Source organism: Pezoporus flaviventris, unplaced genomic scaffold (assembly GCF_033815535.1).
Source record: "Pezoporus flaviventris isolate CSIRO_AGI_PZ_B2104156 unplaced genomic scaffold, CSIRO_AGI_Pfla_v1 ptg000097l, whole genome shotgun sequence".
NCBI classification, from domain to species: Eukaryota; Metazoa; Chordata; class Aves; order Psittaciformes; family Psittacidae; genus Pezoporus; species Pezoporus flaviventris.
Genome location: NW_026892645.1, coordinates 2,311,785 through 2,324,125, shown reverse-complemented (window position 1 = coordinate 2,324,125; position 12,341 = coordinate 2,311,785). Strand labels below are relative to the sequence as shown.

The 12,341-nt window shown below is 53.7% G+C and overlaps 2 protein-coding genes across 18 annotated transcripts in view; one reads left to right on the top strand and one right to left on the bottom strand.

Annotated features, from left to right (window-relative positions):
- TTLL11 (tubulin tyrosine ligase like 11) overlaps positions 1-2,846 on the top strand; it is a 62,306-nt gene extending 59,460 nt beyond the window's left edge. For 4 of the 5 annotated variants that reach the window (XR_009747424.1, XR_009747423.1, XR_009747422.1 and 1 more), the window contains one exon: positions 2,646-2,846. The gene's annotated coding sequence lies outside the window, so the exon portion shown is untranslated. Of the gene's footprint in view, positions 1-1,634; positions 1,705-2,645 lie in introns of all 5 variants that reach the window. The other variant, XR_009747421.1, reaches the window with a different exon arrangement.
- DAB2IP (DAB2 interacting protein) overlaps positions 1,090-12,341 on the bottom strand; it is a 209,010-nt gene continuing 197,758 nt past the window's right edge. For 11 of the 13 annotated variants that reach the window (XM_061476493.1, XM_061476491.1, XM_061476488.1 and 8 more), the window contains 5 exons: positions 10,373-11,246; positions 7,560-7,712; positions 4,235-4,437; positions 2,992-3,079; positions 1,090-1,478 (listed from right to left, as the gene is read on the bottom strand). In XM_061476493.1, coding sequence (XP_061332477.1) covers positions 1,311-1,478; positions 2,992-3,079; positions 4,235-4,437; positions 7,560-7,712; positions 10,373-11,246 — 1,486 coding nt within the window. In that variant the 3' untranslated portion in view covers positions 1,090-1,310. The remainder of the gene's footprint in view (positions 1,479-2,991; positions 3,080-4,234; positions 4,438-7,559; positions 7,713-10,372; positions 11,247-12,341) is intronic. The other 2 variants (XM_061476489.1, XM_061476490.1) reach the window with 2 other exon arrangements.

The following is a 12,341-nucleotide window of genomic DNA, read 5'->3' as shown; positions in this document are numbered from 1 at the left end:
ATCCTGGCTTATGCCTGCACAGTGCTCCTGACAAGGGGCCTTTCGGTGGTGGCTGCTGTTCTTGGTGGTTACTCCCTTATGAGCATGTTTTACATTCTTCGAGCCGGTTAATTTCCATGCAGTGCTCATTCCCAATTTAAAGAGGACAGTATTCCAGAAAATGGGATCTTTTTTTTTCTAATGCATACTGTGAAAGAAAAGAAATACAATTACCGATCTTCATGGTTCTTCAGGGCTTTTTTTTTTTTCTTCTTTGTCTGTTTTTCTCCCCAGAAACAGTAAAAATCTCTGCACAGAGCATTACACCCCCATACGAACCCTCTGGCACACAAGAAGCTGGTGAGCTCACATAGCCCCTCACTCCCCCTCTACCACACTGGGCACAGGAAATCCAGCCCCTGCTCCTCATTCACAGCTCGGGACCAAGCTCAGGCAACATATATTTATTCTGTGGCTAGAAGTGTGTCTGGGCAGGGCAGGATGGCAGCGCCCCGGGGGCTATCGCTTACACGGGCTCTTCCCCATTACTTGTGTGAGCTGAAGCTGTAGAGAGGCATCAAGTCGCTGTTCAGGTGCCAGCTCCTCCCTCCACTTGCACGCCAGAGCCTTGGGCTTGCTCTGCTCCCCTGGGCTGCCCAGGGACCCCCAGCAATGCCCTTCTCACTGCCCTGCAGCACCCCTTTGGCTGCTCCAGCACCCAGCCTGTGCCCTGCCCTCTCATCTGGACTGTGCTCCCTCTCTGCTGGAGTTAATTCAACACTAATCCTCCTGCAGTGCCCCTGTGGCCTCACAAAAGCCATGTAAGGAGGCTGGGCTGGGCTCAGGGCTTGCTTTGGGAGAGGGCTGTGATCCCAGGGGAGTCACAGGAGGAGCGGGTGCTGCATCCCTCGTACAGCTACATCCAGCAGCACCCTCTAACTGGACTTTACTGGGCCCCTGCCTGCTGCAGGCTCTGCCCAGCTCCCTTTGTGTCGCTTACTGCAATGACAAGGACGTTACTCCTTGTGGGGAGGGGTGAGGTGTATCCTTTGGGCAGTTTAGAAGGAAAAAAAGGTAACTTTTGTTTAAACACTGATTGAAATCCAACAGTGACAGCAATGCTCAAATATATGTTATTTCCTTATGCCACTCATCTCACACTCGATCTTTCCGTCCCCTCAATGTGCTGGCATTAGCATCTCCCACAGAGGCTCAGTCAAGCGCCGTCCGCAGTAAGGAGCGGGGTTCCTCAGGGGGAGCAGCCGTTCTCTGAAGCTCACGCCTGCTGCTGCACGGTCTCTGTGGCCTCCTCCTGCGGCTCCCTCCGCGGGTTAACAATTACTGCTGTTTCTGAATTCGCCATTCTCTGTAATCTGCAATTTAGTTGGGTTTGTGGGGGAGATCCCATTACGTGTCTGCATGCTGTACCTCTCTTTGAGCTGAGTAAGGGCACTCATTAACCGTGCGTTGGCAGCATCCAGGGAAGCAATGCGTTTCTCCTGCAAGCAAAGGGGCAGAGGGGAAGGGTCAGTGGGAAGGCATGGGGACGCGTCCCTCCGTGGTGCCTCTCGGACCAGGACCTTTCTCTTTGGCAGCCTAAGGGTTTTAGGGGTTTTTAAGTGCTACAGAGCGTTTCTGGAAGTCCCCTGCTTTAGCAGGGACAGAAACGGGCTTTGCCTGTGCAATGTGAGCTGAATTCCTGTCAGCAGCCTGAGGAAAATGGAGGTAACGCAGTTTAATTTCCTCCGTGATGCAGAAATTCATTGTACTGTTTGCAGCTGTTAAAAGGTGGTAAGATTCCTTTTCTAAACTCAAGCTCTCCCAGGATGGTTATTCCTTCAGTGTTTAATTGACTTTATTACCATAAATTAATAGTTTGAATGACTTGTGCTGTCCCAGGATGGCTTTGATGGCAACTCCTCCCCATCGCAGTATTGTAAGGATGGGAGCAAGAGCTTCTGTGTTGCAGCCACTCCTGTTCTTTGCCAGTGTCATCATCCTCCTGTCTGCCACTAACAAAAGGGAACAGAACTGACTCGGGAGTAGTGCTGCTGTGTAACTTTGAAGGTCCCTCATGTATGAACATGTCCAACACTGCTGTACAGCCTTAGATGATAAAAAGAGATCTATGCAGGATGTGCAGGGCCCATGGTAAGAGCCTCACATGTAACACAGTGTGGCAGGAGGCAGCACAGCAGGTTGAGAGGCACTGTTTGCAAGGCTCCCACCTTACAGACCCCCCCCGTATGTGCCAGGCTCCAGGGAACAGGAGGATCTGCTGGCTTTGAACACCCTACAGAAAAACAGGGATTCTTGTACCAAAGTTACCACTGCCTCAGCACCTTTTTAATTAGCTGTACAGTGAATTAGTCATGAGCAGTGACGCACAAGTGATTAATAGGGTTGTTAAGAGTAAGCCTAGAATATAGTATCACCTAGCCCCAACCTGGAGGAAGGCCTGCCTGCTGAGAGGATGCCTAAACAAATCAGAGTGTATTTTCAGGTTCTCTTTTCCAAGCCTGCTGTTTGAACCCATCATCTGATGCTCCTCTGCCACTGTACTCCCCAGCAATAACTGAGCTTCCCGATCCTCCAAACCACAACCCAAAGGCTGAATAAACCACGTTCTCTTTGCTCTGACCAGGCTCTGTGTTCCTTGTGCCCAGGTCCTGTGATCCTTACTGGAACGTGAAGCACCAAGCAAAGCTCTGAGGGCCTCAGGACATGATCCTTCCACAAACTGAATTGTGGGCACGATCCTTCCACAAAGTGCCACCCCCCACATCCTCCGTGTCACCTCCCAAGCGCCGCGGTTGGAACCACTGTATGAATGTGACTGCTGTGACAATAAACCAGTAACTCCTGAACCTGGCTCTGTCCCTGGCTGCAGCATGGTGCTGACTCACCCAGTGCAGTCTCACCATGCCTGAGCTGGCCCTGCTGCAGGACAGGGGGCTGCACGGTGGCAGAGTCACCCCACAAAGTGCTGCAGCCCCTGGCAGTGGGACTCACCTGTGCATCGATAATCTTCTGCTTGGAATCCACAGCAGCCTGCATTTCTGCATGGTCCTTCTTTAACTCCTCCTCAACTGACATCAGCCTGGTCAAACAGACAAAGAGCATTACATGTGTTGGGCTCTGCTAAGCCCAGGTGTTAGCCTCGTAACACACGTGAATCAGCCACCCAGAGTGAATGATACAGATCATGTCCCCATTCAGGCCCTGACACTAAGGAAGTAAAGGGGTGATGTACGTCTCTGAAGCGCACAGGGAGAGATGTGAACTCTCTCTTGAAGAGGGACTCTTCATCAGGGATTGTGGTGATAGGACGAGGGGCAATGGGTTCAGACTTAAACTGGAGATTTACTTCGGATATAATGAAGAAATTCTTCCCTGTGAAATTGGTGAGGCACTAGAACAGGTTTTCCAAGGAAGCTGTGAATGCTCCATCCCTGGCAGTGGTCAAGGCCAGGCTGGACAGGGCTTGGAGCAACCCGGAGTAGTTGAAGGTGCCCTGGCCCATGGCAGGTCCTTTCCAACCCAAACCACTCCATGATTCTATGACCTGCAGTTGTGCATTTGAGCATAAAGGAGGCACACAAGTCATTGGCACTCACCTTTTACACACAAACCAAGAGTTTAGAGCCAGTCTTTTTTCTGGCTCTTCTCTAGAGCTCTCTACAGCACTGTCCCAAAGCTTAAGTGATACAGAATGGTGAGGGCTGACAAATGTATGATGGTTCATTACTAGCGCTAGGCTGGTTTGGCTCAGGTGAAGGCTGCACTGAACATTCTGTGTCCCGGACAAATGTAAACACCACATCCCACTGGGCAGAAGAGATTTATAGCTAGGAGTAATGGGATGGTGATGAGAGCTTTAGCTAAACACCAGGAAAAGAACATTTTGATCACCACATCTATTGCTCATCGGACAGAGGAGCAAACATGCCAGATCCTCTGGGAACTGGGGCAGGCTGCCAGCAATCCCCTCACGAAGTTTTGCCTTTGTGAATAGGGGAAGTGTCAGGGTTTTCCTTGTCCAGGTAACACTGATGGGTGGGAGGGAACCCAAAGAGTCGGGGCTTTAAACTGCCCCTGGGAGCTGTAACCCAGACAGGCAGGAAGTGGATAAATTGTGGAAGACCCACATGGGAAACCTGCCTGCAGCTCCAAAGAACCCAGACTGTCCTGAACTCTAATGCCAGCCAGGCTGCCTGCGCTCCCATCACCCCCAGCGCTCCCATGTCCCCTGTACCTGCTGATGATGCCCTTCATCTGGATCTCCTTATCCTCCTGCTGCCTTCGGAGCCGCTCCTCGCTCTCCTCCAGCCTCGCCTGGTATTCCAGCATCAGCTTCTGCGTCGTCTCCTCCTGGCATTTGAAGCGGGTCTCATATTCCTCCAGCTTCTTGTTGGAAATGCGCAGCTTGTCCTGCAGCACCACTAGGTCCTGCTGGTACTACAGCACGCAAGGACAGACACAGGAGGAGAAAACACATGTGGCACGTTACGCAGTAGGGCTTTGCCCTTGCCGGGGTTTCCCCATCGCCCCCTCACACCCCTCTCCTTGCACAGGACTAGCTGCAAACCCGGGCGGGACGGCCCTGCTTGCCGACACCTCCTCTTCCGTCTTCTCCACTGCGCTAGGAGCGGCGCCGCGTCCGCTGGCGGGCGGTCACTGCCAGGTTCAGAGAACGGGACGTTAGCAGGGTCTGGCATTTCACAGGGGATGCAGGTTAGAGCCAGCGAGAGGTGAACGCAGCCGGCACCGTCCGCACGCGCCCGGCACTGCGCTGAGCACAGGCAGGAGGAGCTGCACTGGTGGGATTCTGGCTTTACACAGGAGCTCTTCATCGCAGCGCTAAACGTGGGTGCTTTGGACATGCTGGAAGCCAAGAATGAGCAATCAGTGCTGCCTGTGCCCTGCCAGGAGCCAGGCTCTGCTCTCTTGGCACAAGGAGTCACCCTTATCAAGGTGAGGGCAACTCAGCGTACTGAGTGGGGCAGTGAACACCACTACCTTTTGGGGCCCAGCATGTTAAACACAATCAGATGTCAAACCAGGATTCAACCCGAGAAGAGCTGCTGCATGAAGCCAAGATCCCACGGTTGTTGTGTTCATTCAGATGAAGCTAAAATCAGCAGCAGAAGAATCACATAAAGCAATTAAAACAGAGAGCGTTTAACTCAGTGGAGCTGGTTCAGCTCCTGCAGAAGTTCAGCGGTCAAAGTTGCTTTGCTAAAGGAAAATTCAGCTGTAAAAAACCCATCCTAACACAAAGACTTTTATTTAAAAAATTAGCTTTGGAAATAGCCCTGAACCCAGCCCCTGAGCTGGCACAACCTCAGGATACTGAACACGCTGCTGCTAGTGGGACAAGCTGCTTTGAGAGTCAGGTATGGGAAAAGACTTCGTCTGAGTTATGAAGTCTGTTACAGAGCTCCAAGTGTTATTCGTGAGCTGACAGAAATGCACTTAAGTGTGTCCTGAATTGACCAGCTGAAAACACAGCCTTCCCCTTTGGCCAGTGCCACCTGTGTAAGCACCCAAACAATGGACATGGTTGGGTCCCGGTGATGGGGAGTCTGCCCAGCCCATGTCAATCCATGTTACTGTCCCGATACCACTCCACTGACAGCAGGGATTGAAAATTTATGATGCTGATGGGCTTCCTGACCTGCCAAAGCACCCGAGCCATGGCTGGCAGATGGGCAGGAATGGGCACAACACATCACTGATCCTCCTTTAGCAAAGCTTTTACTGCGGCACTGGAAGGACACAGTTTGCACACGTAACCTGCAGCAACGAGGGAACACGAATGCCCATACAGTGACACAGAAGCACTAAAGTCAGACAGAAGGGAGCTGCTTGAACAGGAAAGATTAAATACCTACCCTAGCCTTAACATAGGAGCTCAAATGATAGCAGGAGAGGCCTCAGAGACCGAAGGAGTCGCTCCTGTCTCTAGAACAATTCTCATTCTCCGTGACCATTCACGTCTTACAGTAATGGGGAGAGAGGTTATGCTAATGGTGATCTTTAATGTCAGTGACTGATGTGACAGCAAAGTAACAAAAGATGCTGCATGGGAATGAGACAGCAGGCTCCTGGGGTGGGGGGGGGCTCATGCTCAGCTCGGGACAGGGACCGGTTTGCTGCAATGCCCTCGGTGCTCAGCCTGGCACACACCGTGTCCACAGCGGAGGGACAGGAGGAGGCCAGCACCCTATTCCTAGTGTGTACTCCTTCAGCATTTCACCTCAGCCTGGTTCCAAAGCTTGTCCCTGTCATCCCTATTGCAGACTCAATCCTCTTTCAGAAGCCCTGCAATGACTAAAAGCAGCAACAACCCAGTGCGTGATGCACCCGTCTGACAACGCCTCCTCTCTGATTTGTGCCTGTGGGTGTCTGTGCTTAGGTGGTAGCTAAGATTTCTCTACCTCTGCTAACAGCCTGCTGCAAGTGTACCTGGGTCAGCTGCTGCCTGATCAGTGCGTGTCTGTATTTACAGGAATACCCAAGGAGCAGAAAGCCAGTGAGAAATGGGCTGAGCTGTCACAGAACTCTGCCATGCTCTCCCTGGGGCAGCTGGAGCTGCCAGTCCCTATGGTACCTGCCTTTGGAATATCCCTGAAGTTACCCGGTGGCAGTCCCACAGTGATGCAGCACAGCAGAACGAGAACAGGAAGGGGATTTAACAGGAACAGAAACACGTCTGTGCTGGAAGAGCAGCAAGGAGGTCGAGGGAGGGGATGCCTCAGTTCTGCGGCACCGGGCAGTGACATCCGGCGGACAGAAGAGAAGCACACTGAGGAACATCCCAAATGCCAACAGTGCCCAACTGCAGGTCCCAGCAGTGCCAGGCTGCGAGGAAGCACCTTGCAGAAGCAGCCACCAGCAAAGATGGGATCTTCCCTGTTCCTGACTCCTCCTCCTTCACCCCTGGTCAGGCCTTCTCTGTCCCTTCCCTGCTCATCCCACCCGAGCCTTGTCCCGGAACAGGGACTGTGGGCTTCAACTGACCCCTGGCAGAGCCCCAGGCTCTGTGTGACACAGCCGTGAGCTCGGGGCAGCGTCACTGCACCATGGAAATCACCCCAGTGCTGTCTCTGAGACCAGGATCTGCTCACAGTTCCACTTTGACACGGAAACTGCTTCTTGCTACATGTCCCTGTTGTGTCCCTGCTGGGAGACTGCCTGCACCTCGCTCTCATCTCTTTTATAGCTGGTGTTTAACTCACTTTCTAAGCTTTCCTCCCCTGCAGATGGGAGCAGCAATGGGGGAAGTAACAGGCACTGTCTGGCTCCAGAGTCTGTTGCAGAGCAGCACCAGCACTTGATTCCTGGCTCCTGTTTTTCTTACTTGCTTGATCAGAGGCTAATTCCAGTCACTGAGTGTGTGAAAACCTCCCAGACCTTCCCCAGGAGTGCCCTGTGAGGCTGAGCAGGGCAGAGAAGGCCCCGCTCCTGGGCCTGGACCTGTCACACAGCCCACCCTGTCCCCAGGCTGCTCGCATCAAAGACATTCAAGGAAATCCTCTCTCTATTTAGACACTTGTTTCAATCCAATCAGGTTTTACCTTTTCTGCTTGGCTGAGCTCGTCCTTATTCCTGAGCTTATCCCTGTGCTTGGAATCTGGGTCAATGCTTTCATCTTCTAAAAACTGCATGTTCATATTCAAAAGCCAAGCGGCAGTGCGGTCCAGGGCATTGGGGTTCACAGGAGAAGGGGCCTACAATGAAACATACAACCATAACAAAAGAAAAACCTGTAACAGAAATGGTCGTGAAGCTGGAGAGAGAATTTGCTTCCAAGCCCTCTCCCATGCTGCTCCAACAGCATCCAACAACCTGAGCTACCGGAGCGGATGGGGAGGAACAGTTCCTGCTCTCTATCTGCACATTGGTTTAGGTCAAACAGCCTTTGACAGGCCAAATCCTTCCCTGTGCCACCCCACAGAACAGGCGTAGGACACGGTGCTGCAGCGCAGCTTCCTGCTGGAAGGGCCCAGGTTTCAGGTCCTGTCACCTCTGAAGGACATGACCTGAGAAGGCACCGAGGGAAACAGTGGCTTGATGTGGTGTAGGCACTCCACAAGCAGAGATTTCACTCTTCAGCTTCTTCCACTGAGCTGCTTTCTGCTTGCTGTGGAGATTCCATACAGATAAAACCAGATCTGCAAACTGAAATGCTGCTTCTGGTCATTCAGGTGCCTTTCTGGAACACAAAGGTTTCTTCTTGGCTGAGACTACACTCAGGATGCTGAAGAGGTCCAAATGCTCCACATCTCGGTAGTGTATCTCTAGGTCTGTTCATGTAGCAGCTCAGGGTGCAGATCCATGGTCACCGAGTTAGAGCCACAGCTGCTGTTCAGTGCTAGCCTGGGCAGGGACTGCAAATGGCACTGCCTGAATGTTTTCCAACCACATAACAAGGCTGAGGAAGTCAATGTCCAGCTATTTCTGCTCCATCCTGGCTCACTGTAAACCACAGTAAACAGCTTCTTGGATGAATGCAAATGATCTGGATGACTTGGACAAGGGAATTCAAGTTAATGAGTCAGAAATGTTGGGGACTTTCTCTTCATTCAAAGCTCTGGACTGTGGAGAAACCCAGTCATCAGCAAGCAGCAGAACAGCAGGTTCTGTCCTTGGGAGGAGTGGGGTCTGCTTTCATCACCTCACTGGGGTTGGAGGCTTCCCTCTGCTGTCTTCTGCTTCCACAATTCCAAATCAGAAGTCCCAGGCTCGGCTCATGAAATCCCTTGCTGTAAACCCTCACCTTTCTTGCATCTCCAGCTTGGGCACTGCATCTGTGGTGGCTGCTCAGAATCCGTGGCTCCAAGGAGCAGTGGCCACCCGGCTTCAGCTCAGCAGTGTAAAGGCCACTGGGAAAGGATGTCAATGAGAGCTCAGCTCGCTCCGCACGGGTCCTTCTGCCTCCTCCTTCCTTCTCTGAATGAAGGAAAAAGGACATCTGATCTCTAGGACAGTCTGAACTCAGCTCAGCAGACGAACTTCAGTAGCAGAGGAAGTGCTTCTGGCTGCTAGGAACGAGGTTCATGGACTTCTAAAATGGCCACCAAACACGATTCCTTTGTTCTCAAAGTGTTTAATACCACCACCTACAAGCAAGCAGCTTCATTATGGTTCACAGATGGTGCTAATATCCAAGCAGGGAGAGGCACTCTGAGGGCTTCAGGTCTTGAAAGGAGCTCTGAGAGGACCAGAGGGGCAGGCGGAGGATGGATTGGCCAGGGCTTCCCGAGGGTGACCCGCAGGTCACTGCTGCCTGCTCCCAAACAGGCTCCTCCGGCAGAGCTCTGTGCCCTCTGTCCCTAATGAGTATTGATCCCCGCTGCACAAATGCTGCTGCGTGGCGTGCTTGCTAATGTCAGTGCTTAGGAATCGATACCGTGTGCACGGAGCAGCTCCAGATGGGGCTGACAGAACAGCCTTGAATGGGCACTGGTGCCAAAGGCCTCCACAGCTGCCTTGTGAAGGAGAGGCAGTTACACCAACTCTGTTCAGTACCACACTGCTGGAGTGGTGCCTTAATACTGTGCCTGGGCTGAGATGCAGCGAGCTCTTGTTGTCCACATCCTCTGGGCTTGTGGCACTCTTGCTTTAGGCACGGAGAGGCCCTATGGGGTTAGTTTTCTAGAGGGTTACTTCTGAAATGTCGCATGAATAAATGAGTCCTAGAAAACCACTTTACCCTTGCCAGGAACACCAGAGCGCCCTGGGTCTGTGACCTACTGCTTTCTGGTTTAGCACCACGAACAGTGAATTTGTTTCTCTGCAGACCAGCACGTGGCAGGAGCATCCCTCGGTGGGGAGCACAATCCTTCCTTCCTGCTCTCTCACCTCCCCAGGTGGACTTACAGGAGGGTATCGCAGAGCAAAGAAACAGGAATGTCCAGGAGTGCTCTGGCTTCGCTGGGACAGGAGCAGCAGCAGGGACACTCTCAGTGACAAGAGATTAGGGCCTGGTCCAAGCCTGGGAGATGGCGCGGGGTTGACTATGGCATGGGATGAGAGCCTGGGCATGGAGAGGCAAAGCAGTGACGAGATGGTAGCGCAGGACAGAGGCACGGCTGCCACTGCCCTCGTGTCTCTGCCACCTACTGCCCTGTGGCAGGCACACACCAGCACAGGGAGCGAACACCGATCTGCGTCCCCATCCTCTGCCTCAGGCCAAGCTGGGTGCAAGAGCCGGGGTACCTCCACATGCAATGCCACCACGGGGCTGGCACCGATGCGGTCCCTCGGAACCACAGCGACATCCCCTCCCGCTGCAGCGATCCCCACTTGGTCACCCCCTTCTCCCAGTCCACGCTCTGACCCTACCTGACCCCTTCATCGCCCGGAGCTCGTCCAGCCCCACACTCACCTGCTTGTGCATCGTGCGCTGCTTCATCTCGGGGCTGTCACCCTTGGAGGAGGACGACTGCTGCCGGAGGCGGGCGCCGCTGCCGGGCCAGTCGGGCGAGGAGGACATGATGGTGCCGCTGGAGGGCCGCGGGTACTGCACGGTGCTCAGCAGGGAGGGCGGCGTGCGGCCGCGGGTGGCGGGCGGCGGCGGCGGCGGGGGCTGGTCTATCCGGCGCTGCGGCCCCGCGCTGTTCTGCCGCGGCACCGTGGGCTGCCCGCCCTTCTCGGTCAGCGAGAGCTGCCTGCGGGCCAGCTCCCCGGTGCGGCGGGCGAAGTCCTCGGCGGCGGCGGGCGCGGCGAAGCCGTGCTTGTTGGCCGTCAGCTCCTCGCTGTTGCTGTGGGAGCTGAGCGAGCTGTGGCACTCGGAGCCCGAGTCGCCCAGGCCGCGCGGGGACAGCGGCAGCCCCGCTGCCATCTGATAGACGGGGTTCTGGAAGGAGAGCGGGGCCAGGAGCTGCGGCCGGCCCGGCGCGCTCTCGCCGCTCGGCGTGGTCGGGGTCTGCCCCACGCGGCGCACGGTGGCCATGCCCGTGACGCTGTTCTGCTGAGTCCGTGCGGTCCATACGCCCTGCAACTGCCCCAGCGATGACTGACTGTCATTGAGGGAGTCAGCCGTGCCGGGCGCGTTGGCCCCACTGTCCAAGAGCCGATTGTCCTGCAAGTCCACCATGGACAAACTCTTGCTGCCATTAGACATCTGCACGTCGGGCTCATTGGCCTCTGAGTAACTGGAGCTTCGGGCAGGCGAGGGCTGGGCCCCAGCAGACCTTGTGACAAAAAACAAGTCCTTGTTTTCAGGGGTTGGAGATGGTAACCGTGTGAAATCTATCAGACTGCGGGGAAGGCAGTGCGTAAGGAAGAGGAAAGGAAAACAAAACAAAAAAAGAAGAGTTGTGAATGCTGCACCGGAGCAGGAAAAACCCAAATCACTCAGAAGAAATCAGCGTGGCACAGCTGTGTGGGACGGGCCAAAACCCAGGCCCTGGGACGCAGGGACAGTGCAGGGGGAGCAGGGGGCTGGGGGAGTCCTGGGCAGCCCCATGGGGCAGGCAGGGGAGCCAGGGGTGAGTGTATGCGTGGGGAGCGCTGCGCTGTGCAGGATGCATCCCCAGCTCTGCCTCCCCGGCTGGGCCTGCTCACCATCATGTGTCAGTCACCCCTTCTGCTCCCAGCTGCCTGTACCTATGCTGCTCCCGTGTGCCCTGCTCTGTACCCAGGCAGTCAGCTCCTGAGGGCACCCTGGCCAAATCAGAGAGCGTGGAACACCATGGGAGCCTGATCCACACCACGCCTTCAAGGATCAGAGAGAGAGCTCCAACAGCAGAGCTACAGCTCAGCAACCGAAGGTTATGCACCCAGACCTCCTGCTGCAACATACATTCATGCAATATTGATTTTCTTGGGGATAGGAAGAAAGAGCTTTGCAGTAGATTAATGTGAATACACACTGATCAAAGATGGTGCACTGTAAGCAAGTATTTGGGTGAAAGCATATTGTCAAACATCCTCCATAGCATTAAATTTAAATAATTGCACCTCATGCTGGGAAGCATTAGAGATGAAAGCTCTGATTAGAGCCAGTCCAGTGCCATTGCTGCCTTTCATTCCTAATTAAAGTGTTAAATATTATGTAGTTTCCACTTACAAACTATTTTACCACCTCAGTCTTTCAGTTTGTGTGGGCTCCATTTCATTTTCCACAAACAGAAACATTACAGGTTTGCAACAGTCATCTTCTCCATGAATGAAACTCCTTATATTATGAGCCCAGAACGCATGTTGGGTGACTGTGTCTGTGAATCACTGCTCATCATTAAAAACACCCAGTATTACAAAACTAGACAGAGTAGACTGGAGTGTCTCTGTCAGGCCTCTACAGCTTTGCAACTGTTAAAGAAATATCGAGGTTAGGATCTCAGTGAATTCAG